This window comes from Pongo pygmaeus, chromosome 6, assembly GCF_028885625.2.
Source record: "Pongo pygmaeus isolate AG05252 chromosome 6, NHGRI_mPonPyg2-v2.0_pri, whole genome shotgun sequence".
Taxonomy (NCBI): domain Eukaryota; kingdom Metazoa; phylum Chordata; class Mammalia; order Primates; family Hominidae; genus Pongo; species Pongo pygmaeus.
Window position 1 is genome coordinate 56,677,175 of NC_072379.2, and position 26,893 is coordinate 56,704,067.

General features: G+C 43.7%; 2 protein-coding genes and 1 non-coding gene across 12 annotated transcripts in view; 1 reads left to right on the forward strand and 2 right to left on the reverse strand.

The window, feature by feature from the left end:
• The window catches only part of SCRN1 (secernin 1), a 68,962-nt gene extending 52,614 nt beyond the window's left edge, over positions 1–16,348 (forward strand). For all 6 annotated transcript variants that reach the window (XM_054494665.2, XM_054494664.2, XM_054494663.2 and 3 more), the window contains 2 exons: positions 9,834–10,014; positions 12,337–16,348. In XM_054494665.2, the coding sequence (XP_054350640.1) occupies positions 9,834–10,014; positions 12,337–12,495 (340 nt within the window). In that variant the 3' untranslated portion in view covers positions 12,496–16,348. The remainder of the gene's footprint in view (positions 1–9,833; positions 10,015–12,336) is intronic.
• Positions 16,349–19,505: 3,157 nt separating this feature from the next.
• The window catches only part of WIPF3 (WAS/WASL interacting protein family member 3), a 161,877-nt gene continuing 154,489 nt past the window's right edge, over positions 19,506–26,893 (reverse strand). For all 5 annotated transcript variants that reach the window (XM_054494670.2, XM_054494674.2, XM_054494666.2 and 2 more), the window contains one exon: positions 19,506–22,080. In XM_054494670.2, coding sequence (XP_054350645.1) covers positions 22,057–22,080 — 24 coding nt within the window. In that variant the 3' untranslated portion in view covers positions 19,506–22,056. The remainder of the gene's footprint in view (positions 22,081–26,893) is intronic.
• Positions 23,959–24,063, reverse strand: LOC129041845 (small nucleolar RNA U13). Its single transcript, XR_008503976.1, has one exon. It is a non-coding gene; the product is annotated as a small nucleolar RNA U13 (small nucleolar RNA).

Sequence of the window (26,893 nt, forward strand, 5' to 3'; positions counted from 1 at the left end):
TTTTAAATTTATTAGGTTGGTGCAAAAGTAATTGTGGTCCTTACCATTACTTTTGCACCAACCTAATACCAAATATTTACTGAGTATATATCATGGGCCAAGCATTGTGTGGTACATGAGGGATACAGAAATGAACAAAACACAGCGAGACAGAGAGATGTGGGAATGCTCATGATTTATCAAAACAACCAGTTCCTGTGAGTTAGAGAATAAAACAGTTCGGAGGCAATATAGATTGAAGCAGCTTCAAGTGTACTGGCCCCTTCTTTAAGACATTGTGTTTTAGGGGGTTGCTTTCTGCCCATGTGCTTCAGCAAAAAGGCAGCATTACACAGGGATGAAGAACGCAGCCTCTAGAATGACCTGCCAGGATTTTGAATCCGACCTTTGCCACATAGTAGCTGAATAAGTTATTTCACCTCTCTAAGCTTCAGTTTCTGTGTTTGTACAACGGGGATAATATCAGCCCCTACCTTTACATGCTTGTTGGGAGGATTAAATGAGATAATCCAAGTCAATACATAGTAGATTTAACGATTATTTATGAAGACGGTCTCTGATCTCCCAGGCAGACAGCAGCCCCTCTCCCCAGGAACATTTTGTCATGTATATCAAGAATCATATCATCAGTAGCTTAGAACTAGCCATCCAGTGGTTTCTAAATCTGTTCATTGCTAGAATCACTTGGAGGAGTTTTCAAAAAATACAGGTTCCTTGACTGAAACGTATTGTATCAGAATCTTTGAGGTGGACCTAGGAATCTGTCTGGTAAGTTTGATCCTCAGCCTAGAAGGCTCTAGAAGGCTGCCCATTCCAGTAGGTTCTCTGGTGTTTTTTTGGGTGTTCCATTGCTGAACATCATTACCAGTGTCTGAAAGTCAGCTTGTTAAATCTTTGAATCTGCTTCCAAGGTATTTGCTGGTATTAAATTTCATTCCTTTTGCAGCTGAAAATATTTATTCTCCTTTTACTGTGTCAGGAATATAAGACAGTGATTGGATCTAGCTAGGGACTGGTTCTTAGATGACTCAGGGGAAAAGTGAAGCACCTCTTGTGACCCTTTGGCCTCATTTTTTTAAACTACTGCCAATATCAATAGATGTTTCTAACGAGACCTGACTGTGGAACTCAGTATTAGCTGTTCTTAGTTTTTCTTTCACTCGTTCATTCAATAAACGCTAAGCACCTACTGTGTACCAAATATTGTGTTTGTTGTGTACCATGGATGAATTGTGTACAAGGAAAGTGGTGGCACAAATGAGATGATGAAGGGGAAAACTTCACAGAGGAAGGAGCTCTTGAGCACTGGGCATTGTGGGAAGAGTAGGAGTTCTTTAGGTAAAAATCAGGAAAAACAGTCTGGGTGGAGAGGATGGCACATGCAAAGGCAGAGAGGCATGAAACCACATGACCATGGGCTAGAGCCGTGCATCCTTCTATAGATGATGCTGGTCACTAGGTGACCATTGCTCCTCTACCCCCAGCCCCTCTGTGAAACAAGCCCACCATCCTCCCGTGGCACCCCTGTCAGCCTTTATCAGTGAGCCTCAACTGCTCTATGCTGCTCCTGGCAGCCTCTCAGGAGGCTCCTCCTGTTTGAGTCCAGTTGCTATTCCCTCGATTTTCTCTCCCAGTTCTGAATCTTTGGCTCCATGGCCATACCTTCTACCCACTTTTTGTCCCACCAGATTTGGGGCTCTGTCTTCCCTTTGTGTCTGGGCCTCCCTCCTCCTGGACTGTGACCTAGCTTGCTCCCCTAATGCTGGTGGCTTAGTAGCCCCTTGTGAGGACCCTGCTGGATGACAGGGGTACATATGGACATTTGGAGTTCTATTTTCAAGTGTCTGGAATGCTCTGCAAAAGTATTTGGGCATGGCTTTTTAGGGAACAGGACCCTTTCAAAGAGTGGGTTGAGCTGAACCAACTCCTGTTGTCCCTGATGTCTCAGATACCGGCTGTAACTGTGCTCAGGAGACAGGGCCTTGTGAGCCCAGGACACCAACGTAAAGGAACTCCACGTCCTAGGCTGAAGACATGGCCTAATCCAGTTATAAAAATGGCTGGGCAATAGCCTTCTGATAGTTAAAATGAAAAATTTTAAGTACTTTTAAAAGAAAATCATTCATGGTTAAATTAATTTAAAAGACCTTGTATTATAGAAGATTAAGACCCTTCTGGAAGACATTCATTGTTATCTTCCATGGTAAAAGAGCTGCGTTTCCTACCATGACTGTAGAACTGTCATAGGTTGTTATTCTTTCTATTCAACATTTCAGTTGTTTCTCTGTAATTGGGCTTGCTTGACTTACTGTCTTTTGTCAGCAAGAAACATAATTACCTTTTCTTAGGTTTTTAGGCAAGAAAATTAGGGAGATTTTGGCTTCTGTTAATGCTAAAAATGTTAGAAATCGTTTCATAGTAGCAGACTTGGAAAAGAACAGCACTTTAGTCTTTATCCCTCCCACTTAATGTTAAAACCAAAAAACATGATCTTACTGTTGTTCTGCCTGCCTGGACACTTGTCTGCCCTTTTCTCACTGTATTAATTATAGATCTTTTCCTTGAAATAACGTGCACTCACATCCTCTTTTCCCCTCCCTCCCTTCCTCCTCCTACTATGTGCTAGGTACTATGTAAGGTTGAGAGGTGGAAGGAGATGCTAAAGTCAGAGTGAATGCTTGAGGGAGATGCAGAAGTTCTTCACTTAATTATATTGAGAAGGCAAATTCCATCACATCAACATGTGTGCCACAGTCATTCAAAGAGTGACACTGATTGGCTTTGGTATACTGGTTCTGACCTTTGGAGACCATTTCCTAGGAAGCCAGCACTTGTTAAAGCTTCATTAATGTGACGAATTGGAGAGGGAAGGAGTAGAGAGGTACCTTAGCATTGTGAGAGAGTGTAAAATTTGGAGTCTTACAGTGTGCTGGAGCCACGGAAAGCTGATTGTGAAGAGAGCCTCTCTTCCCAACTCTACGTTTGGTGATGTCATTGGTTCCTTGAAATGGGCCACAGTGGGGGTATTTACACTACAGAAATTGGCAAATGCCATAAAACTGAGCTGTTTTTTTCAGAGATATAGTTGTTAGACCAGTAAACCACTGAGAGGCCCCCACATGCAGGAAAATGCACAAATAAATACTCAAGATACAGGCCAGGTGTGGCTGCTCACGCCTGTAATCCCAGCACTTTGGGAGGCCAAGGTGGGTGGATCGCTTGAGGTCAGGAGTTCCAGACCAGCCTGGCCAACATGGCAAAACCCTGTCTCTACTAAAAAAAATACAAAAATTAGCCAGGCGTGGTGGTGCACACCTGTAATCCCAGCTACTCTGGAGGCTGAGGCAGGAGAAACACTTGAACCTGGGAGGCGAAGGTTGCAGTGAGCTGAGATTGAGCCACTGCACTCCAGCCTGCATGACAGAGTGAGACTCTGTCTCAAAAAATAAAATAAAATAAAATAAAATAAATACTCAAGATACAGGATGGGTAAGCCAGAAGGGGGAGAGAACATAGAAGTTCTAGGAAAATAGGGTGTCTGAGCTACTTTAACTAGTGGCAGGGTGCTGGAGAGATGCCAGGGACATTCCCCTCTACCCCACCTCCTTACTTGTGTGTGTGTGTGTCTTTTGTTTCCTCCTCTTCTCCTCTCAGTGTACTAATCTTTTTTTTTTTTTTTTTTGAGATGGGATCTCACTCTGTTACCTAGGCTGGAGTGCAGTGGCGTGATCTTGGCTCACTGCAACCTCCGCCTCCTGGGTTCAAACGATTCTCCTGCCTCAGCCTCCTGAGTAGCTGGGACTACAGGCACGTGCCACCACACCCGGCTAATTTTTTATTTTTAGTAGAGACGGGGTTTCACCATGTTGGCCAGGCTGGTCTCGAAGTCCTGACCTCAGGTGATCCGTCTGCCTCCACCTCCCAAAGTGCTGGGCCAGTGTACTAATCTTTAGAAGTTAAATTGGCTTGGGCAAGATATTACCATCTAGATAATTCAAATGTCAGAAACAGCTTTTTGTTACTGGAGCAAACATTATGAGCCTTGGTCAGCATGACTCATGCAGCCTTTGGAGCCATGTGGGGCACAGCCTGCACAGATAGACAGAGCCGAAGGCCCTAGGCAACATGGTGCCTACCCCTCCAATTCCATTCTGAATTCTTCCAACACCAGCCGTCTCCTCTCTCTGTCCTACACGTTTGACTTTTCAAAACCTCCCAGAGCCGCTGGATCCAGCCCACCATCCTTAAGGCTGTTCAGTGCTTCAAAAGTACTGGTTCTCTTTCCCTTTAAAATGGAAACTCCCTTCATGGATTAGTTCTGCTGTCAGCCAGGTGTGACTTTAAAAGTTTTTTTTGTTTTGTTTTAATTTTTGTGGGCACATAGAAGGTGTATATGTTTATGGGAGCCAGGTGTGACTTTGACTCTATGATTAAAGTGGCTCACAGTAAAGCTGGAATAAACATAGATGAACCACTCTGAGGGGCACCTGCGTTTTTGAGAGAAACTTGGTATTGCAGGTTTATTTGAGATTGGTTCAAATTTGAGCAGCTTCCTCTGAACAGGGGTTTATGTATTGTTCTTTCTGTGCTAACTCTCCTCAGTAGATTTGCCAGGAACTCCAGGTCACAGGATCAGCCTGGTTTGTTGCTTGGAGAGTTTCTGCATCTTCAGTAAGAGCACAGCCATGTTTGAGGACAACACTGTTGGCTAGCCACTGATATTAAATTCTAAATTCTAAAGCACAAAAAGTATTTTATTTTTCTGCAGTAGTATAAGGTGTATGGAAAAACTAACAGAAGAATGTAAGAGTGAGAGGTAGTGGGGAAAACTGACCTTGCATTTAGATCTGAATTTACTTCTAGATCTGCCACTTAGTAGGAATGTGATTTTGGACAAAGCACTTAGCTTCTGTGAGCCTCAGTCATCTCATATGTAAAATGGGACAGAAATGTTTGGCCTTCTTTGTTCGCTGCTATATCCCTAGTACCTAGAACAGCATCTGGTACTCAGCCAGGACTCAACACATATTTGCTGAATGAATGAATGAATGAATGAATAAGAGTACCATGAGAATTGAATGCAGATGCTTTGAGAATTATGCTGTGCTATAAAATGTTAGAGATTTTCGTGATAATGTTGCTGTTCTTCCAAAATGAGAAAACAAATGATTGGAAAATAGTTTTTTTTGCATTGGCATGCTGCATCCCTCACAAGGCTTTAGACGGAAACATGGACAGATGAGGTAATGGTGTATCCAGTGGAGTATGTTTCTTGGCTGTGCCTCAAATTGTCACTCAAGGCTAAAATTCTGCAGATCTCTGCAACGGAGTTTGGATGCCCACGCTGTGCATCGTGTCATGGGACTGTGTGCCTCAGCCCTTAGATTTGTCTTCGTGAGAGCTGGATGCTGGAGGGAGGCTTCCTTTAGTGTTGCTCATGGTCTCATTGGTTTAGCTGTCCCTCACAAGGTCCCTTTAAAGTAGCTCAACCAGCTTTGAACCTCCTCATGAACTGGCTGCTGGGCTGTGCCTTGACATGGGAAGCACTTTGTCCTTTTGGGCCCATCATTTTGTATTCCTGTCACACCACACCACAGAAGGCTGAGTGACTGGGGCAAATTCCCAACCCAGGGTTTGGTGACTTTTCTGAAGGTCGGTCTGAGAGTCAGCCCTGAGGACAGAGGCGGAATCAGCCTTCTGGAGCCTTCTCAGCTGTGTTCTGCATCCAAGCCATCCACGGGACACTCGGGGGCACCCCATGCACGTGATGAAGTGGGCCTCATCCTGGTCAGGTGGGCTGGACACAGTTGGGTGTATCTGCTAATTGTACCTGGTGGAGACAGTTGGGTGTATCTGTTAATGGGCTTATATTCATTCAAGTAGCATTTAAGAAGCTACCGTCTGTGGCTGGCTCACCTGTGGGAAAATGTCAGAGTATCTTCTTATCTATTTGGAATTCTAAATGTGATTTTCTGTAAAGACTGGCAAGAAATCAAAACGTTTGGGAACCACTGAGTTACCCCCATTCCCCTTTTCTGGGTACATAGACACAAATGATGAAACCTGAATTATAGATAATTTCCACATCCTGGTTTAAACAAATATTAATATTGCAATTATTATCAGCAATAATTTTTGTTAATATTTTATGTAATTATTTTTTAGATAATCTTATTTATTAGTTATATAATTTATTCAATCTCAAAAAAGCTTTTAACCACCTCAATACATTTAGGCTTTATATTTTTTATTAGTTGAGTAGACTAAACTTTGAAAAAATCTTTGGAGAGCTTTGGCTGCTTTAGAATATTTTGGGAATCTCCTCATATTTATTACGTATTCTTTTTAAACTAAAAAGGATAGATGAGAGGGACAAACTTATGGTATCTCTTCTCTTAGAAAAGCCACCAGACACCCTCATTGATTAACCTCTCCATTCCAGTGAGCTTGGGGTGGGTTTAAAGTTACATCACATAGAGCATTCTGAGTTTTTACTATGCATTTATCCTGTATTGGATACAGAAGACCCTGACTGTGGTTAGCATGAGCTTGCTGAAGCTGGCATCACAAGTTTACAAGCTTCATGACAGAAATAGAAATAAACGAGTTGTAGAAGCTAGAAGGGACTGTTGAGATCACTGTAGTCAGATGAGAGCCAGAGAGGGAAAACATGGGCCCATGTGGGTCAGAGGCAGAGCGGGGACTCACACCCCCATTCCAAGTCCCAGCCCAGTTCCCTGCCCTGCTCTGTGGGAGGTAGCTCCGCCCAGCAGTGCTGCCAGGCTGTCCCCTTCCCTCACTTCTTGGCATGGCTCTCCCAAGGGGTCCCGTGTCAGAAGAGTCCTCAGATGTGCAGTAAGGGAAGCACTGAGGTTTTAGGAGTGAAATGGCAGGTTTCCTGATGAAGACATCACTCCCACTTGGGTTTGGAGTGGGCTTTGGAGTGGCATGGGGATTGAATGAAGTAGCATTGCATGGGGCCTGCTCAGTAGGCTCCGCCGGAGGGCGTGGTCGCAGTTCCCTTGGCTGCCAGGTGTTGAGCCTGCACCAGTCCCACCGTGAAGCCTACCAGCCCAGGTAGGAGTCTTGGCTTTGCCCACTTCTGCCCAGCGCAGAGCCCTGGAGCTGAGAAGATGTGAACTGAGCTGACTCTGGGCTTCTGGGTGGGAGCCCCGGGCCTGTCTACCACTGAAGGGTCTCTGTGCCAGCCAAAGAGGCTGATGCTGCTGATGTGACGTGCGCTGACTTCCCAGGAAACCCCAAGTGCTGTCTGGCCCAGAAGGGTAGGATGCCTGCCTGTTTTGAGGCAGTCCTGCTGTCAGAGCCCAGAGGTAGCCCGGAGGCAGCTGGTTGTGGATGGCTAGGCATGCTCTCTGCTGGCCCTCCTCCTCCCCACTGCTCCATTGCAGTGAGCCCTCCATCTGCAGCCCTTTTGCAGAATCAACTGACTCACCAATTAAAGAATTCAATTTCATATAGTCAAAATTGGTTTAAACAGTTTTAGGTTTTGCAATAATCCCTTTTTCATATTAAACAGCCATTCATTCAACACTCAGTAGAGGGGTATAGCAATCATCTATTTTCAAGGGGCTGTGGGAAGTGGAAGTGTGTGTTCCTTCTGTACAAGGGTAGCTCCCCTGTGTCTTTAGGGGGGACTTCTTTTGATGATGGCTGGGGAGGGAAGGTTCTTGGCAGGGCTTGACTTTAAGCAGGTGGGCACAGCCTGGCATGCCTTATGCTTCCCAGTGGATCGGAGGATGGGCCCAGTCTCCAATTATATTTGCGTCACCTATAGAGAACAGCAGAGTACCTGACACTAGTCCTCAACTAGTACCACTCAGTTCACCAGCTTGAGGTATGAAGGTCTCACTACTTTTAATACTCAAATTAAATTAGTCTGGGCCCCAATTTTGCATATTGTGATCAGTGTCTTTCTTTTCTCACTTGAGACTCCTGTCCTATGGCAATATCAGGAAGCTAACCTAAGAGGGTACTTCTCATTAGTGTTGTGTCTTTAGTAGTGCTCTTCAGACTGGGATATGTTATGAATCCGCAGAGATCTTGTTAAAATTGCAGATTCTGATTCAGCAGGACAGGGTGGGGCCTGAGGTTCTGCGGCCAATACTGTTGCTGCAAGTCCAAGGACAAAATTGGGTAGCAAGGGTTATTGGCTCCCAGTCCTTTTCAGGTCATGGCATACCTGAAAATAGTTTTTCTTTGTTTGTTTGTTTGTTTTTGAGACAAAGTCTCACTCAGTCACCCAGGCCGGAGTGCAATGGCCGGAGTCACCCAGGCCGGAGTGCAATCTTAGCTCACTGCAACCTCTGCCTCCCGAGTTCTAGCAATTCTTCCATCTCAACCTCCTGAGTAGCTGGGATTACAGGAGCACTCCACCACATCCGGCTAATTTTTTTTATTTTTATTTTTAGTAGAAACGGGGTTTTACCATGTTGGCCAGGCTGGGCTCGAACTCCTGACCTCAAGTGATCCACCTGCCCCAGCCTCCCAAAATGCTGGGATTACAGGTGTGAGCCACCATACCTTGCCCATACCTGAAAATATTAATAACTGTGTGGCACACTGGCAAGGCTGCCCTGGCTTCCTCAAGCCCCAGATGCCCCAGGGCTGACGGAATCAACATCCTAGCTCACCTCTAGCCCACTTGAGGTACCTGGGGTGGGCCACAGTATACCTGTTGAGAGGAGAAAAAAATGTCCAAATCTGACAAATCTGACCTATACATATGGGGCACATACGGGGAGTTCCTTCTCCTGCTGTTATTGCAGGTGCTGCCCCATGGTACAGCTGGAAACAGGCAACCCTTGGGACCCAGAGGTGCCCATGCCTGCCAGGAGCAGCCCTCTGATCCAGCAGTATTTCCTCTGGGTGTGGGGAGGGTAGGATAAGGCTCTCTCCCCGGTGTTACAGTCGGCTGTAGCGGCTCCTCACCCTGTTGGCCTGGTAGGATAAGGCTCTCTCCCCGGTGTTACAGTCGGCTGTAGCGGCTCCTCACCCTGTTGGCCTGGGATGCCAGGCCATAGCTGTTTATATGCGTGGCTCTTGTGTGTGTGTGTGTGTGTGTGTGTGGGTGGGGGTGGGGAGTGATGTATCCTAGACGTGCACAAATACACACACATGCAGGCATGCGCACAGCCATTTTCCCGAAGATAACATCCATCTTGCCAAGAGAACTGAATTGAAGAGAGCTGGGGGGCATTAGCTACCTGCTGTGCCCTGTGCTAGCACTCTCACACAACCAGACTTCTGTGTGGTGTGCACCCTCCAAGGCCTCTTCTGTTGTCTTTCTTACTCTTTCCCCTCCTTGGGTCTGTCAGAGATATTCCATATATTTTTCAGTAAGGCAGAACCTCAGAAAAAACTAAAAACAAACCCAAACCAAAAGGCCCTTCCTTTCCTGGAGGCTGCTTCTCAGACCACGGTATTAAAAAAAAAAAAAGGCAAACCTCTCTCGCTCAGCTAGATGGCTCCTTGCACCGTTTCTCAGAACACTGTTTGTTTGCCTCACTTTTTATTGCTAAAATAGTCCTCTCAGATGGTTCAGAACAAAGGAAGTCTGTTTTGATGTCTCTTTACTGTAAGTAGAGGAATTTGCAGCTTGTAAATGGCTGCTAGTTTTGCTAAAATAGCGACTAAAACATTCAGTTATGTCTCTCTTGGCACCCACCAACCGACCCGTCACCCACACCCACCACCCATCACCCACCACCCACCATAAGTTGGCTTGGGAAATGTTTGCTGAATAAAAGGACAGTCTCTGGGTGTTCCCGGGTCCCAACCCCTGCCTGGCTGAAGTGCCTCTCCTTCCTCTTCAGGTCCATATTCAAGCCTTTCATCTTTGTTGATGACGTAAAACTTGTCCCCAAAACACAGTCTCCCTGTTTTGGGGATGATGACCCTGCCAAAAAGGAGCCTCGGTTCCAGGAGAAACCAGACCGCCGGCATGAGCTGTACAAAGCCCACGAGTGGGCACGTGCCGTCATCGAAAGTGACCAGGTGAGCTTGCATGAGGGCCACAGAGGCGGAGGCGGGTGGACAAGGTCAGCGAGGAAGGAGGCAGGGAAGCCGATGACAAGCTAGACCCTTCCCCCACCCATCCAATGTGGCCGGGCTCCTCCCAGAGGCAGGTTCCTGGGGCCTTTCCTAGAAGGCTGGTGTTCATTTTCCGCCCAGGCTCTTGAAACCAAATAAGACAAAGCTTCTCCTTCTCATGTTATTCTGGAACTCAGCAGGCTAAGTATCTTACTTACATTTATTGTTTACATAGGAATAATAGGAATATGCAGTACAGTAGGGATAACTGTTATATACTGTGTAAAATTCTTTATGTACTTTTGGGGGTAAAAAGTTGTATTTGCTGGCAACATTTTATTTAAAGATACAATCATATGTTGTTTCAAAAAATGTCTGGAGATGGCTGGTGGTGCTGGTTGCACAACATTGAGAATGAGCTTAATGCACTGAACTGTACATTTTAAAGTTTTTAAATGGTAAATTTTATGTTATAATACATAAGTTTTACCATAGTACAAACATAGTTTTAGAAAATATTCTCATATTCCTAGGGTTTTTTTAATTTTTATTTTTAGTAGAGATGGGGTTTCACCATGTTGGCCAGGCTGGTCTTGAACTCCTGAGCTCAAGCGATCCGCCTGCTTCTGCCTCCCAAAGTGCTGGGATTACAAGCGTGAGCCACTGCGCTCGGCCTCATATTCCTAGTTTTAAAAAAGAATAATCCTTAAAAGTGCAGCTCTCCCCAGTCCCACACCTTTGGTTAATAAAGTGGTAAGTCATCAATTCAAACAAGAAACCCACCCACAGCATGTTCCACAGCACCCAGTGTGTCCACAGCAGCCACCCCCGATGGACTTTATATAAAATTCAAGCCTATATTTTGCTGAAGAGAGGAAGAAGGAACGTGCTTGTTAGACACTCATCAGTTTTCCCCGACTATTTATGTAACAACTTTTAATAGGTCCAAATTGGCCTGAAGGGCCCAAAAGGGGGACCTTTTGTATAAACTGGTGCTATGGACTGTGTGAGCCTCTTGCATTTGACATGGTGGACTATAGAAAAAGGGTATCAAGAGAGAAACCCAAGCAATAAATCCAGATGAATTCAGAAAGCATCTCTGAGAAGGGCTGTCTCACTTTTCTGAGAGCTTGCCCTTCTCTTCCATAGAAGTGACCATTTGACATGTAAAGGTCGCACAGTTATTTTACATCTCTCCTCCCTGCCAGCCTAAAGAGGCTGGCAGATAATCGCAAGCATGCATGCTGCCACTGCATTCAACTGTGTTTTCTCCAGGGCTGTCCACATTAGTTCCTTATAGTGCTTATGTTCTTGGTGGATGACCGTAAGCCCCAAGTAGATGAAAACTACCGCTGTGTGGTGTATGGTGTTGTGGATATTTGGTTAATTAGAATGAAGAGGTAGAAAGGGCTGTGTGTTCAAGGAGATGAGACTGCTGAGGCTGATGGGTTTTGAAATCTAGAAATGACTCTCAGGTGGAGTCACATGACGCTGCATGAAGCAGTGGTGGGCAGGTGGTGAGAGCAGCTTCTCAGTTCTGGGACTCATGGGGCAAATGAAAGCTTTGACTGTCATCTGCCATAAATGAGTGAGTCCCATGGAAGAAGTGAACTCACCATCTCAGAAAAAGAGTGAACAGGGGAGAGACATGGCACCTGTTTATTCATTGATCCATTATTTTTTTCATTCAATGAACATTTTTTAGAGTGCCCTCCCAGTCACTGGAGGATAGAAATGAGCCCGGTTCCCATCCAAGGGGCCACAGCTGCAGAGGCAAGCCAGCACAAGGTGGGAGACAGCGCCCATGGCAGGGGGAACGGTGTGGCACTGTGCGGGGAAGAGGAAAGGCTTTGCAAGGAAGCTGAAGATGGGTGCACGTTGACCAAGCGCTGAGGAAGGGGACGGCCCTCCAGAGGGCAGGGCCACCTGTGCGGGGGCGAGACAGCAGCAGAGGCTGGAGGGCTGCAGTGAATTCAGTCCAGCTGAGGAGTAGGGAGATGCAGGGGAAGTGGTCTCGGATGTCAGAAGGGCCTTCTCTCAGTGTCACTCTGGGGTCTGGGCTTTGTCCTGAAGGCAGCAGAAAGCTGTGCAGGTGTTCTAAGCCGGGCAGTGACATAACCACACTGGCATTCTAGAACAGTCCCTGCGGCAGTTGTGTGAGAAACGGAGTGTGGGGAAGACAGGACCTTGAGCAGGAAGCCAGCTGGCCCCCTAGAGGGTTTCAGTGTCCGCTGCAATGTCCCCCGCTATTTTGCTGACACCTAAAGCAGTCATGTCCTTCCTCAGGAGCAAGGTCGCAAGCTGAGGAGCACCATGCTGGAGCTGGAGAAGCAAGGCCTGGAAGCCATGGAAGAAATCCTGACCAGCTCCGAGCCACTGGACCCTGCGGAAGTGGGGGACCTTTTCTATGACTGTGTTGACACGGAGATTAAGTTCTTTAAGTGAAGTAAGTGTTCCCTTTCCCCTTCTTATTTAAGACTTCCCACCTTACTAAATTACCAGCAAAACAAATCACTCTCCTGTTTGAGTAAAATGAGAAAGTTAATATGTGGCCTCCTTTTCTGAAGCCAGATCAAACTGTTACCTTGTGTTCCGCCTTGAATCTCACAGTGTCCCCTTCTGCAATGTAGGTCTCCTTCCTGTGCAGTGTAACATGTATCCCGTTGCCTGTTGTTCGGTTGTGTGACTAATTGTGGATTTTAAGCTGCTATTATTGTATTTCAGTGGCAATGGACACATTAGCCTTTTACAAGAGGACTAGAGTTCATCAAGCCTTGAAAGGCAGGCTCCACAGTGCCGAGTTGGCGGGAAAAGCAAATTCTTTTGAAGTCTTAGTCTTTCCCTCAGTAGCGGTTTCTTTCAGGTTAACAAGAGGCATTTGTGCACACACACAGGGCTCTTGTGTGTATTGTCAAGGGGAACCTCCCTGGCCTTCCGTGAGTGCATGCCTGTAGTGCAGTGTCTCTACAGGTGTCTTCTGAGGGACAGAACCAGTGGGAAGGAAGAAAGGGACCCCTCTCCAGTCCTGGCTCCTTCCTACATCCTGGGCTCCTGAAGAAGCTGTCTTCCCATTTTCCGTGCACTGTGCTCATGTGTGGTGGACTGCAGAGCTGCTTCCACTTACAGGAGAGCTGATAATTTGTTAGCTAGAACCTATTCACTTCCGAGATTCAGACATAGCCATGCTGGTGGCCTTCTGAATCACTGCATGGATGTCCCAGGAGGCAGCTCTCCCTACACAGCAGCACAGCCACCAGAGGATTCCTTGTGTAGAAATGATTCCCAGTCTAGTTATCAACAGCTAGTCTAGGAGTAATTGAATGGCCCTATGGCACAGTTCCACCCACAGAGCAGTGAATCTCTCAGCCAACGAGAGAAAGAAAAGGAGGAACTCTTGACTATTTAGATTCTAGTTAAATAGCTGGAATCCTAGCAGTCACTACATTATCTCAGCAGAGAGACTTTAATTAAACTGATTTGTTTCCAATGTCGGGTTCACTTAAAGGATTTGACTTACCACCAGAGCATAGAAAAGCATGCAAGGCAGACCAGATGGGCTTAGCATTGGGAAGACAGAGGGCAAGGAGACGACAGATGGATATAGAAGCATTTCTCTGCAGGATACCAGTTCAGGCCCCACCCTTCCTGCCAAGCCCATTACATCCCACAAACCCAAATACAAAGCAGCTGACTTCCCTGGATCTTCCCCCCACTCCTCACACCTCACCTGTCCCAGGAGCTGCCTTCATTCAGGTGGGTAGCTGCACTGGGCATGGGGTGGTGGTGGGAGCTTACCGCCACCTATTCAAACTCTCAGCTGCTCCTGAAATGGGCAGAGATGATGAACAGAAGTGTATGTAAATACAGCAGCTAGTGGGAGAGCACCAGTTGGGCCTAATCCTGCCTCATCATTCTTGGCAGGAATCTGCAAATGGAAACATTGTGAGTATCAGCCATCTGGGAAGTGACAGGGTTAATAACTCCTTCCCAGAAGTTGTATCATGAGATTTTGAGGGGACCCAGCCCCGTTACATGGATGAGAACAGTGAGGATCAGAGGTTTTATCAGAACACATTCTTTTTTTCTACCAACTCTCCAAGAGCATGAGTATAGGAGTGCCATGAGCTTTTTGCTCAGCAGTTTTGTAAACTCTGTGTATAAAATCATTAACCATACATTGTGGGCGATGGGAAGACGATTTCAGCTGACAGAGTTAATGGCAACCAATAATGGTGGCCTGTAGCTGCTAAGAGCTTCACGCAGGTTGGCCTGGGCTTTCACTGTTGGTGAATTTAGAGTGTCCTTTTAGGTGGGGCGGCTATTCTAAAAGTGTCTTTCTATCACTGTTAAGGGGGGGAAAGTGAGGTTCGAGGATGACGTAGGTACCTCTCCCCTCCCAAGTCCATGTTCCAAGTGGCTATGTAAAGCAAGATGATGCAGAAAGCCGCTCTAAAATTTCACTGCGTGATTTCACCTTCGCCTACTATGAAATGTCTCATCAGACCTGACATGTCTGAGATAACCAAGGTGATTCAGGATTTGATCAAAAGAAGTCTAGTAAGAATTAATTACACAGAAACCTCCTTTCATTTCTATGGGCCAAACAAAGGCCATGGATAACCCTACCCGCTTTATGTCATTACCCACTGGGAAACACAATGGCTACTTCTGTTAGGGGACATTGACCTTGGTCAAGCATCTTAAAGAAGGCAACCCTAATTGACAGCTGTCTTGGCTAATACTCTACACCACAATTGTGATGTCCTAGTCGTACCACTAGAGGGCATGGCACAGCCTGGCAAAAGTTAAAAGGGGTGTGGCAGCTCCCATCAGGTCTGGAGGTGGTCTATAAGCTCAGTGGACTGCTGTGCATTGGGATGGGTGGAGAAAGACAAGAAGAGAGCAGAGAATCTGCTGATGTGGCTGCACTTACTTTTAGTGACTTTATGTACTTATATTAACAGCTGGAAATAGGCTGTTGGGTTTTGAGCAGGCTGTTATAGTGAGGAATGTTCATTTTTAAATGTTCCTAACAGATTTTGCTTTGGAAAAATGCTTGTTACATGAATAATTTGTGGACCAGGGATTGCTTTTCTGAAGGCAGTATGGGGAACATGAATATTCAAGATGAAATACAAAAATTATGTTTAAGGGTCACAGTGTATAAGTAGCTTCCTAGGAGACCCTTTGTGTATCTTTTCAGACTGGGGTGGGGGCTGAGCATGCTTGTGCAGAAAGAAGCCATAGCCAGAAAAGACAGACTCTCTCCCCCACTCCCTTGCCCCATAACCAAACATAAGCTAGCTAGTCTTATCTAATAGATGGGATTTACTATAGGTGAAGATAGCCCTCATATTCAAGGACAGAAGCTCTGGCAGGAGTAAATTAGCAAAGCAGAAATAGTACCCCTTCATTCTTGGAGGTGCTTTGAAACTTTAGGTAGAATAAAGATATGATCGAAATTATGGAGATTCCTTAGTGCTCAATAACATAAGATACGGTGTTATTAGAACGAGTCTTTCTTATAAACTAACAGAGCAGGTATTTGCCCATTAGATCTTAGCTGTGGGGTTCCTTTACTATTGGGTGAATCATTAGGTATAAAAAATAATCATCAATCAGGCAAATTACTTTGCTTCCTAGCTGATGTCATCGCACATTGATACAGGTGTTACACAGCTCTGGCTGGTTCAGCAGGGAAGCTGGGTGGGACCAGTGTGTCTGTCATGAAACCACTAACTGCATTCCTGACTGAAGAGCCATCTGCCGTTTATTGGGGAAGGTCTTCAGTTGAGCTCTCAGCCTTAGGAAGGAAGCATGTGGAGGAGGGAGGGAGGAGGTCCCCTTGCTGGGCATGCTCCATGGAGGGCCAGGAGCGGCAGGTCATGTGCACGTGCTGTTGCAGCACAAGCTTATGCTTCCCGTAGCCGCGGCTTTTCATTCTGCACAGTCCCAGGTCCCAGCTCCCCTCTTATGGTTTCTGTCATAATGTGCTTTATCTGATTGACTCCAAACATCCCGAAATGTCACCTGCAGATTTCTCGTGGGAACCAATATGTACATGTTTGCAATTATGTTGTGAAAATTTAAATGTGTTAGATGGAAAATGCTATTGGCAGGGAATAATAATAATTAAAAAAAAGAAAATCATTCTGTTTCCTGCAGTGGGAACTGGCCATGTAGTCTTAAGAGTCTTTTGTACAAATATCTACAAAGCAGATAATATCCCTATCCAGTGCTTGCCCTTGGAATTGTCTCTAAATGCATCAAGCATACAATAAAAAAAAACTGAAATTAACATCCAGTGGAGTGGCCTCTTCTGTTTTGTGTCTCGTGAATAAATGTGGGCCTCAGTCGCAACATAGAAAATGTATGAGAAAGGATATATTTTTCTGGCTGGAATCTTTAGAAAACAGTCAGTTCAGCAGTTTCTTGCATTATGTAATGTTCTGTGGATAAATTCAGTCTTTAAATATAAAACCACAACGAAGTATCACCTCACACCCATCAGGATAGCTACTATCGAAAACAAAAACAACAACAACAACAAAAAAAACCACAACCAGAAAATAACAAATGTGGGTGAGGATGTGGATAAATTGGAACCTTTATGTACTGTTGGTGGGAATGTAAAACAGTGCATCCATTGTGGGAAACAGTATGGAGTTGCTCAAAAAATGAAAAATAGAGCTACCCTATAATCGGGCAATCCCACTTCTGGGTATACACAAAAGGGTTGAAAGTAGGGTCTGGAAGAGAGGTTGCACACCCATGTTCATAGTAGCACTATTCACAGTGCTAAAATCTGGAAGCAACTCAAGTATCCACAGATGGAAGAATGGAGAAACAAAATGTGTTCTATCCATACAATGGAATATTATTCATCCTTAAAAAGTGGAAGCAGATTCTGACATGCTACAACATGGATGAACCTTAAGGATGTTATGCTCTGTGAAATCAACCAGTCATGAATATTTTATGGTTTCATTTCTATGAGGTACCTAGAGCAGTCAAAATCATAGAGACAGAAATTAGAAGGGTGGTTGCTAGGGGCTGGAGGTGGGGGAGAAATTGGGAGTTACTGTTTAATGAGTATAGAGTTTCAGAGTTTCTCAAGATAAATTATGGAGAGGGATGGTGATGACGGTTGTACAACAACATGAATGTATGCAACACAAATGAATTAAGTTACTGTTTAATGAGTATAGAGTTTCAGAGTTTCTCAAGATAAGTTATGGAGAGGGATGGTGGTGACGGTTGTACAACAACATGAATGTATGCAACACAAATGAATTAAGCACTAAACATGGTAAGGATGGTAGACTTTATGTGTATTTTACCGTAGTTACTAGAATGGAAGTCTAGATCATCAGAGTGGCTGGTACGCTATGCCAGGCATCTTGATTCCAAGGCATCAGCAATGCCACAACAGGAGAGGATGCCACTTAGGGAAAAAGCCAGCTCTCTCCACTCCTGTGACCCAGAAATGCCAGCGTGCTTTCCATGACTCTCCACTGTGACAGGTAAAACACAACTGAATGTCTTGCTCGTGAAGATAAGACTTAGTCACCTGCAATGAATGACCTATTTCAAGGTCAGGGTAGATGACTGCTCTGTTTACATGATAAGGAGCTGCTAATTCTGAAATTTTATTCCCAGCTCTCTTTTCATAAACATTGTACCCTCCTGCAAAGCTCTGGGTGACAAAGCCTGTATTCTTTTGCCGGGGCTGCCATCACAAAGTACCACAAACTGTGCAGCATAACCAGGAGAAATTTCCTGGTTCACAGTTCTGGAGCCCAGACGTCCCAGGAATAAGGCATCTGCAGGGTTGGTTCCTTCTGAGGGCTGTGAGAGAGAATGTGTTTCATGTCTCTTGCCTGCCTTCTGGTGGCTTGCTGGCAATCTTCAGCACTTTGGGACCCATAGAAGCAGCATCCTGATTATCTCTGCCTTCATCTTCATGTGGTGGTCTCCCTGTGTCTATGTCTGTGTTCAATTTCTTCATTTTATAAGGACACCAGTCATATCGCATCAGGGGCCCACCCTGATCCAGTATGACCTCATCTTAACTAATGATATCTGCAATGGGCCTGTTTCTAAATAAGGTCACATTCTGAGGTACTGGGGGTTAGGACTTCAACCTATGGATTTTGTGGGGACACAATTCGACCCATAACAGAATGGGTGGATGGAGGATGCTGAAGCCTCCTGGGGCACCGTCTGAGAATTTGGAACTTGCTTCTGGAGTCCACAGCCCTTCCCATTAACTTGCTCCCTCTCTAGGAACCACATCTCCCACACTTAACTCCATAAAAGGTGCTTACACTTCTAGCTACTTCACCACTGCCACACTCATTGTGACTTTGAAGTTCATCATCCACTTTGTAGATTATCTTCGGCCCTTACTTTTTCTTCCCCATTCAGACTGGCCCTTTTGGCCATGAAAGAGCTAATCTGTACCTCCACCAATAAGAGAGCAATAAAACGGCCCCTTAACTAATTCTGATGCAAAGTGTGTAGTAACCAGCTTTGAAATTAGTTTCTAGATGAGATTTATTTCAGGAACATCTATGAATTTTAATGACTGCTCTCTCATTGTTATCCAGCAGCAGAGTTAGTCAAGTGTGGTCTGAGCAGCTCAGCAAATACTGAATGAAGTGCCTGGGATGCAGCCAGCAGAGCCCTGTTTGTGCCCAAGCATGGAATCAGCAAACTGGCTGCTCCCCAGGGTGCAGGATGTGCATCACTGGCTCCGTTGTGATCCAAGGGTTGAGGGCTTGCCCATGTGTATTACATCATTGAATCTTCACCAATATACACTCGGGTACATATTTATGTCCGCTTTTAACAAATGAGGAAGCTGAGGCACAGATTGTAAGAGGCAACTTGTAAGAGGCAAAACGGAGATTCAGATCCTGGTTTGCCTTCTAAGCACTAGCTCTGAGATAGCTTGCCTAGCAGATAAATCTCACCTCCCCTGAACCCTGTTCCCAGAGGTCCACTTTAAAACACCACAGGGGGATTCAAGATGGTTCTGTTCCTACAGGAGGCTTTTTTGAGGGGTTTGCTGAGTTGGGAGTGGGGACAAAGTGCACATAGAGGGAAGGTTGTTCTATTTAAACACAATTTAGCAGAATTTATAAGCAATACACTGCCCATTCTATGTTAATCAAACTGAATAAATACAGTGTTATCTACTTTTTAAAAACTGCACCTGATAAATTTTTTTTTCTTGCTTGTTTTTTCCAAATACCAATTAGGCTAGTTAGCTCAAGAAAGAAAGGCCCTGTTTCTAACAGAGTATGTTACAGCAAGCACTGTATCCATGTAAATATCTTTTTTTTTTTTCTGTCATTCTTAGAACTTCAACTTCTCCTGATCCTTAAAAATGTTTGGTTTAGATTGATACTGGTGACCATTGATGGGTTTTAACAAGGAAACGACTGGAAGCATTTCCACTTACTAAAGTTTATTAAGTACAAAGAAATGAATCTGCAGAAGGAGTCATCAATAAAAATAAAATACATGTGAAACATTGGAAGAGTCACAGACTGCAGTGTCAGTGAGAATATGTGACAATGGCGGGGACTGTGTGACTCAGATGTCTCTAAGTATGAGTTTACAGTCAAGGGGTTAAACCTTTACAGTGCCCAAGGAACTCAGTGCACCAGCATGAGCTCGAAGGGTTGTGAATTCAGTAATTCAGTGATAGGTCTCAAGGGGAGATGGGATGCCACATTCCTGAGATTTCTCCCTAATTGCCATTTTTGGTTTCTGCTCCTTCCTCCCCTCTGTCCCCTTTTTTTTTTTTTTTTTTTTTTTGGGTCTCGCTCTGTTGCCCAGGCTGGAGTGCAGTGGCGCCATCTCAGCTCACTGCAACCTCCGCTTCCAGGGTTCAAGCAACTCTTGTGCCTGAGCCTCCCAAGTTGCTGGGATTACAGGTGTGAGCCACCACACCTGGCTAATTTTTTGTATTTGAGTAGACAGGGTTTCACCATGTTGGCCAGGCTGATCTTGAACTCCTAACCTCAAGTAATCCACCCACCTCAGCCTCCCATGCTGGGATTACATGCATGAGCCACTGCTCCTGGCCTGCTCTGTCCTTAAATAGTGTTATTTTAATTTCCATCCCAGCCACAGGGGACACGAATGTCTAAATACCTCATTAGGGCAGACAGTCTACTCTGAAGGTGGAATTGCCTTTGTCTAGGGTCTTCTTAATCAGGATAATTAAAACTTTTATAATTATTTTACACAACTGTGAGGGTTGTGGAGTGGACACGGTTATAATAATAAATTCTGGATTTTTGGAAATCTTCCAGAACCAATAAAACAAATTAGTTATGCCCAGAGCTGATGACCTGCAAAAACTTCTACTTATTTAGCTGTTACAGTTTGGGCTTGATTCATTTCCCTGGAGAAGGGAATTTGACCCTGGCTCACTTGCTTCCATCTGGAATGAGAAAGCACAGCACTGCTGCAGGACACTACCTGTGTCTGTACTCCAGACAACAGTGAGGCAGATGCAGTCCTGTTTGCCCACACCCTCCTGACCGCCTACCTTTCTGGATGGCTTGGTCTGGACACGATATACTTCAGGGGTGAATGTGTGCATGGGTTGTTGCAAAGCAAATTTCTTTTTCGCTGGTTTCCCTCCCCTCCCTGCCTGATTTCCTTTAAAGGGCAGCTATTTTGAGCACAGCCCAAGGATCAGTCTGTTTCCTTCTATTTTTTCTCCTTTCTCTGTCACAGTCTTCCCCGACCAAAGATGGGGAACATCAGGGGTCAGGCAGCAAGCAAAAACACACTTCCACTCCCTACAGGATCAAGAAGAGGGAGTGAAGAGCAGGACCAGCCCGGCCCGACCTTTTCCATATTCAGAGTGGCTGAGCTTGCACACATCTCCCCACAGACAGGTGCCCAACACAAGGGAATGAATGTGGAGTTGTCAGGCAAGGTTCTCCTTTAGCTCAGAAGGGAGCTAAGTTTTGCCTGACGGGTGGCTCCAAGGATCCTAAGATGGGGGCGGTGAGGCACCAGGTATTTGTGGCAGGTATTTCACACGATGTTTCGTTCTACACTTTTTCATGTCATATTTTCCATGGAAGTCCACACTCGAAGCAAGGGCAGAAGGGGAGACCTCTGAGATACAATTGGTAGTTTAGCATAATGATGAGTTGTATATGTTTTTAATCTGTAGGGAAGAAATACCAAAATCTCATAAAGCTGGCTACTGGGATGGGACTGGGAACTTGGAGGGAACAGGAGGAAAGTGACAGAGACTTGGGCACTAGGGACACTGTAAACAGTAGGAGCACTGGCTACTTGGAGGATTATTCAGTTACAAAAGGGGCCCTGTGGTTGGCATCGGAGGGCCAAGCCCACTCTTGCCTTTACTTTGTGATATATTTACATCAGGTAGCAAAAAAAAAAAAAAATCCCTGTACTGCAAAATGGAAGCGAGACATGGCATCTCGTTCCCTGGAGGCTGCGTGGCACTGTCTGGGTGTGGGGGACACACTACTTCCTCTGAGCTGCATCATTGATAAGGCATTATTTGGTTTGATTTTGCAGTTAGTGTGATAAGAATATGAAATTATGCCAATAAGAAGCCTTTGTGGATATTTATAACTTTGGGGCTACCTGGCAAATTAAAGACTCTCTACAAACGGTTCAGAATCTAGGAAGGGCCAGCCTGCAAGCATATTCACAGTCATAGAATGGGCATTAGGTGGAGGGACAGGGCTCTATCTGTGCTGACAGACAAATGCCAAGATGCAATGTAAAAAATGGAAAAATGAGGGGTGTTTTAAAAAATATTACTGAAATAAAAGTCAATTAAAATACTGCTTTAAAGCCCGTGCAAACCACGTATTTACAATAAATAAATTCTCAATTCCAAGCCTGTATGCCAACTGAATTACAGCTTGAGCATGGGGTGGGTGGGGTCTGACATGTTGTTCTGCAACCTGGAACCCCAGGACCTTGGCTTCATCTGTCTTCTCACCGAAGAGTCTTTAGAGATAACTGTGGAAACATAACAGAACATTACCAGGTGGAGTTAGAAGACTCTTGCAATGAAAGCCTTCTTCCTCCACCCCCCAAAACAGGCTGGGCCCCGAAGCTTCTCATTCATGCAAGGCTGTCAAGTTTGGGGAGATGCCTATGCAAAGAGCTGATTTTTACCCAAGGGGCTGTGGGTGAAAACCAGATGAAATGGGATATGTAGTTGATGGTATGTGAGGACGTAATACTATCTTATAAACATTTATAGAACCAATCATCAGCAATTCACTAGACAGGGAGCTCAGAGAAATCAAAAAAACGTGCTGGAGACCCCAAGTTAAGGCAGTGGAAAAGCAAGAAACAGATTTAGGCATTCAGACTTCCAGCCCAGGGCTCCCACCCCATGCACTGATCACTCTATCCATAAAAAAGAGCAGTCCCTGGGGTATTGTTTGCAATGTCTAGAACCCAGTGATTTCTCTGGGTGATTGTTTTGTGCCTCACTTCAGTGAAAATGAATTAAGATGGTATCCAGTGAGATACAAAGATCTTCTTGACTGTGGAATGCCCAAAGGAGACTACAGTCCACCTTCACTAGACTTGCAGGTGGAGATCAAAACCACCAGACTCAGGTGATCTGGGTGCATGCCTGCCGTGAGGCTGGGGGCCAGATCCTGCACAGTGTCTGACACGTTGGTAGTGAGGAGGATTCTTGTTCCTGGAGATTCTAACATGCCAGGAAAAGCAGTGAGGCATTATGGAAGAAGCACTGGACAAGAGGGCAGAAGGTCTGGGCATTGTGATATGGGCAAGTTCTTCAAATTTCTAGAACAGTTTTCTCTTCTATAAAAATGGCATTAAAGGTATCTCTCCAGCTTCCATCACAGGGTTATTAAAAGGATTAGATGATATAACATAGGCAAGCTAACTGAAAAATGTAAAGAGCCATACGAATATGAAGGAACATGATTATGATTATTACTATATTTTCCTGGTCACGGGAATAATATAAATTGTAGAAAACTTGGAAATTGCATAAATGCAAAAAGAAGAAAGTACAAGTCAGCCATAGTCTTCTAGAGTGAATGCCTATTAACATTTTTTATCCATTTTTATTGTGGTAAAATATAAATAACATAAAATTTATACTAGTAACCTTTTTTTTTTTTTTTTTTGAGATGGAGTTTCACTCTTGTTGCCCAGGCTGGAGTGCAATGGCATGATCTCAGCTCACCGCAACCTCCGTCCACGGGTTCAAGCACTTCTCCTGCCTCAGCCTCCCGTGTAGCTGGGATTACAGATATGTGCCACCATGCCCGGCTAATTTTGTATTTTTAGTAGAGATGGGGTTTCTCCATGTTGGTCAGGCTGGTCTCGAACTCCCAACCTCAGGTGATCCGTCTGCCTTGGCCTCCCAAAGTGCTGGGATTACAGGCATGAGCCACCACACTCAGCTGACTAGTAATCATTTTTAAGTGTATAGTTTAGGGGTATTAAATACATTCATAATGCTTTTCAACCAATCATCAGTACCCACTTTTGTTTAACTCTTTTCATCCTGTAAAACTGAGACTCTGTACCCATTAAGCAATACCTCTCAATTTTCTTTTTCCCTCTAATCTCTGGCAAGCACCAGCCTACTTGCTGTCTCTACTACCGTAAGTACTTAGGTAAATGGAAGCATATATAGTGTTTGTCTTTTGTGAGTGGCTTATTTCACTTAGAATAATGTTCTCAAAGTTCACCCATGTTGAAGCATATTTTAAAACTTCCTACTTTTTAAGCTGGATAATATTCCACTGTACATGCATATATCACATTTTGTTGATCCATTCATCCATCTATGATACTTGAGTTGCTTCTACATTTTATTTATTTTATTTTATTTTTCCAAGTTCAGGTCAGACAGGTAATGTGCCAAGGTTGTAACAAGGTTCAGAGGGTGGCACATCTCACACATGCACATGAATACCCAATCATCACGCTCATGAACTACAAAAGGATCAAGTTGCTTCTACATTTTAGCTACTGTAAATAATGCTGCTATGAACATGGGTGTACAAATATCTCTTCCAGGCTCTGCTTTAGATTCTTTTGGGTATATACCCAGAAGTGGAAGTGCCAGATCATATGGTAATTCTGTTTTTTATATTTTGAGGAACTGCCATACTGTTTTCCACAGCAGCTGTACCATTTCACATTCTCACCAACAGTGCATAAGGGTTCCATTTTCTCCACATCTTTGCCACCAGTTGTTATTTTGTTTTGTTTTGATAGCAGCCATCTTGATGTGTGTGAGGTGGTATCTCATTGTAATTTTGATTTGTATTTCTCTAATGATTAGTGATGCTGAGCAACTTTTCCTATGCTCATTGGCCATTTGTTTATCTTCTTTGGAGAAATGTCTATTCAAGTCCATTGCTCATTTTTAAATTAGGTTATTTGTTTTCTTGTTGAGTTTTATAAGTTCTCTATATATTATGGATATTAATCTCTTATCAGATATACGATATGAAAATACCTCCTCCCATTCTGTGGGTTGCCTTTTCTTTTTTATATTGTCTTTGATATGCAAATTTTAAAGATTTTCATGTAGTCCAGTTTTCTTATTTTTTCTTCTGTTGCCTATGCCTTTAGTGTCATATCCAAGAAATCATTGTCAAATCCATTGTCATGAAGCTTTTGCCCTGTGTTTTCTCCTAAGAGTTTTACAGTTTCGGGTCCTACATTTAGGTCTTCGATTCATTTTGAGTTAATTTTTGTATATGGTATTAGTAGGGGTCCAACTTCATTCTTACACGTGGGGATATCCAGTGTTCCTAGCATCATTTGTTGAAAATACTACCCTTTCCCTATTGAATGGTCTTGCCTTGTTAAAATCATTTGACCATATATGCAAGGGTTTATTTCTTTTTATTCTATTTATTTATTGCTTTTTATTCTATCCCATTGGTCTATACGTCTGTCTTTATACCAGTACCACACTGTTTTGATTATTATAGTTTTGAAATAGGAAGTGTGAGTCCCCTAGATTTATTCTTCTTTTTCAAGATTATTGTGGCTACCTCAAGGAGTTCCTTGAGATTCCATATGAATTTTAGGACTCTTCTTTTAGGATTCTGGGTATTTCTATTTCTGAAGAAAATGTCATTGAGATTTTGGTAGGGTTTACACTGAATCTGTAGATTGCTTTGGGTAGTATTGACATCTTAACAATATTGTCTTCTAACCCATGAATATGGGATGTGTTTGCATTTATTTATGTCTTATTTAATTTATTTCAGCCTTGTTTTACAGTTTTCATTACACAAGTCTTTCACCTGCTTGGTTAACTGCTAAGTATTTCATTCTTCTCTATGCTATCATAAATGGAATTGTTTCTGTAATTTTCGTTACAGATTGCTCATTGTTAGTGTGTAGAAATACAACCATATTTTTGTGTGTTGACTTTGTATCCTGCTACTTTGCTGAATTATTTCTAACAGCTTTTTTTTGGTGGAATCTTTAGGGTTTTCTACATATAACAACATATCATCTGCAAACAGAGATAACTTTACTTCTTGCTTTCCAATTTGGATACCTTTTATTTCTTTTTTTTTGCCCAACTGCTCTGGATAGACTTCCAGTACTATGTTGAGTAGAAGTGATGAAAGCAGGCATCCTTGCCTTGTTCCTGATCTTAAAGCAAAAGCTTTCAGTCTTTCACCATTGAGCATGTTCACTAGATTTTTCATATATGGCTTTTATTATGTTAAGGGAATTTCCTTCTATTCCTAGTTTACTGAGAATTTTTTTTTTTATCATGAAAAGGTGTTCAATTTTGTCAAATGCTTTTTCTGCATCAATTGAGATGATCATGTGTTTTTTTCCCTTCATCCTATTAATGCAACATATTGCATTAACTGATTTTTATATATTGAATAATCTTTGCCATGCAGGAATAAATCCTACTTGGTCATGGTATATAATCCTTTTAATATACTACTGGATTTGATTTGCTAATATTTTGTTGAGAATTTCTGCATCAATGTTTATAAGGGATATTGGTCTATAGTTTTCTTGTCATGTCTTTGGCTTTGGTGTCAGGATAATGCTGGTCTCATAGAATAGATAAAAAGTGTTCCCTCCTTTTCAATTTTTTGGAAAGGTTTTAGAGGGATTGGGTTAGTTTTTTGAACGTTTGGTAGAATTCACCAGTGAAGCCATGAAGTCCAGAGCTCTTCTTTTTTGGGAGATATTTGATTAATGGTTAAATGTCCTTACTAGTTATAAGTCTATTCAGATTTTCTATTTCTTTTTTTGTGGGTATATAGTAGGTGTATATATTTATGGGGTGCATGAGATGTTTTGATACAGGTATACAATGAGTGATCATCACATCAAGGAAAATGGGGTATCCATCCCCTCAAGCATTTATCTTTGGGTTACAGACAATCCAATTATACTCTGAGTTATTTTAAACTGCACAGTTAAATTATTATTGACTATAGTCACCCTGTTGTGCTATCAAATAGTAGGTCTTATTTATTCTTTCTAACTATTTTTTATACCAATTAACCATCCCCAACTCCACTCCCCCACTAGTTTGTAACCATCCTTCTACTCTCTATCTTCTTTTTCTTTTTCTTTTTTTTTCTTTTTTTGAGACAGGGTCTCACTCTGTCACCCAGGCTATAGTGCAGTGGTGCAATCCATAGCTCACTGCAGCCTCAAACTCCTGGGCTTAAGCAATCTTCTCACCTCAGTCTCCCAAGTAGCTAGACTACAGCCACGCACTACCATGTCTGGCTAATTTTAAAATTTTTTTGTAGAGACAGGGTTCGCTATGTTGCCT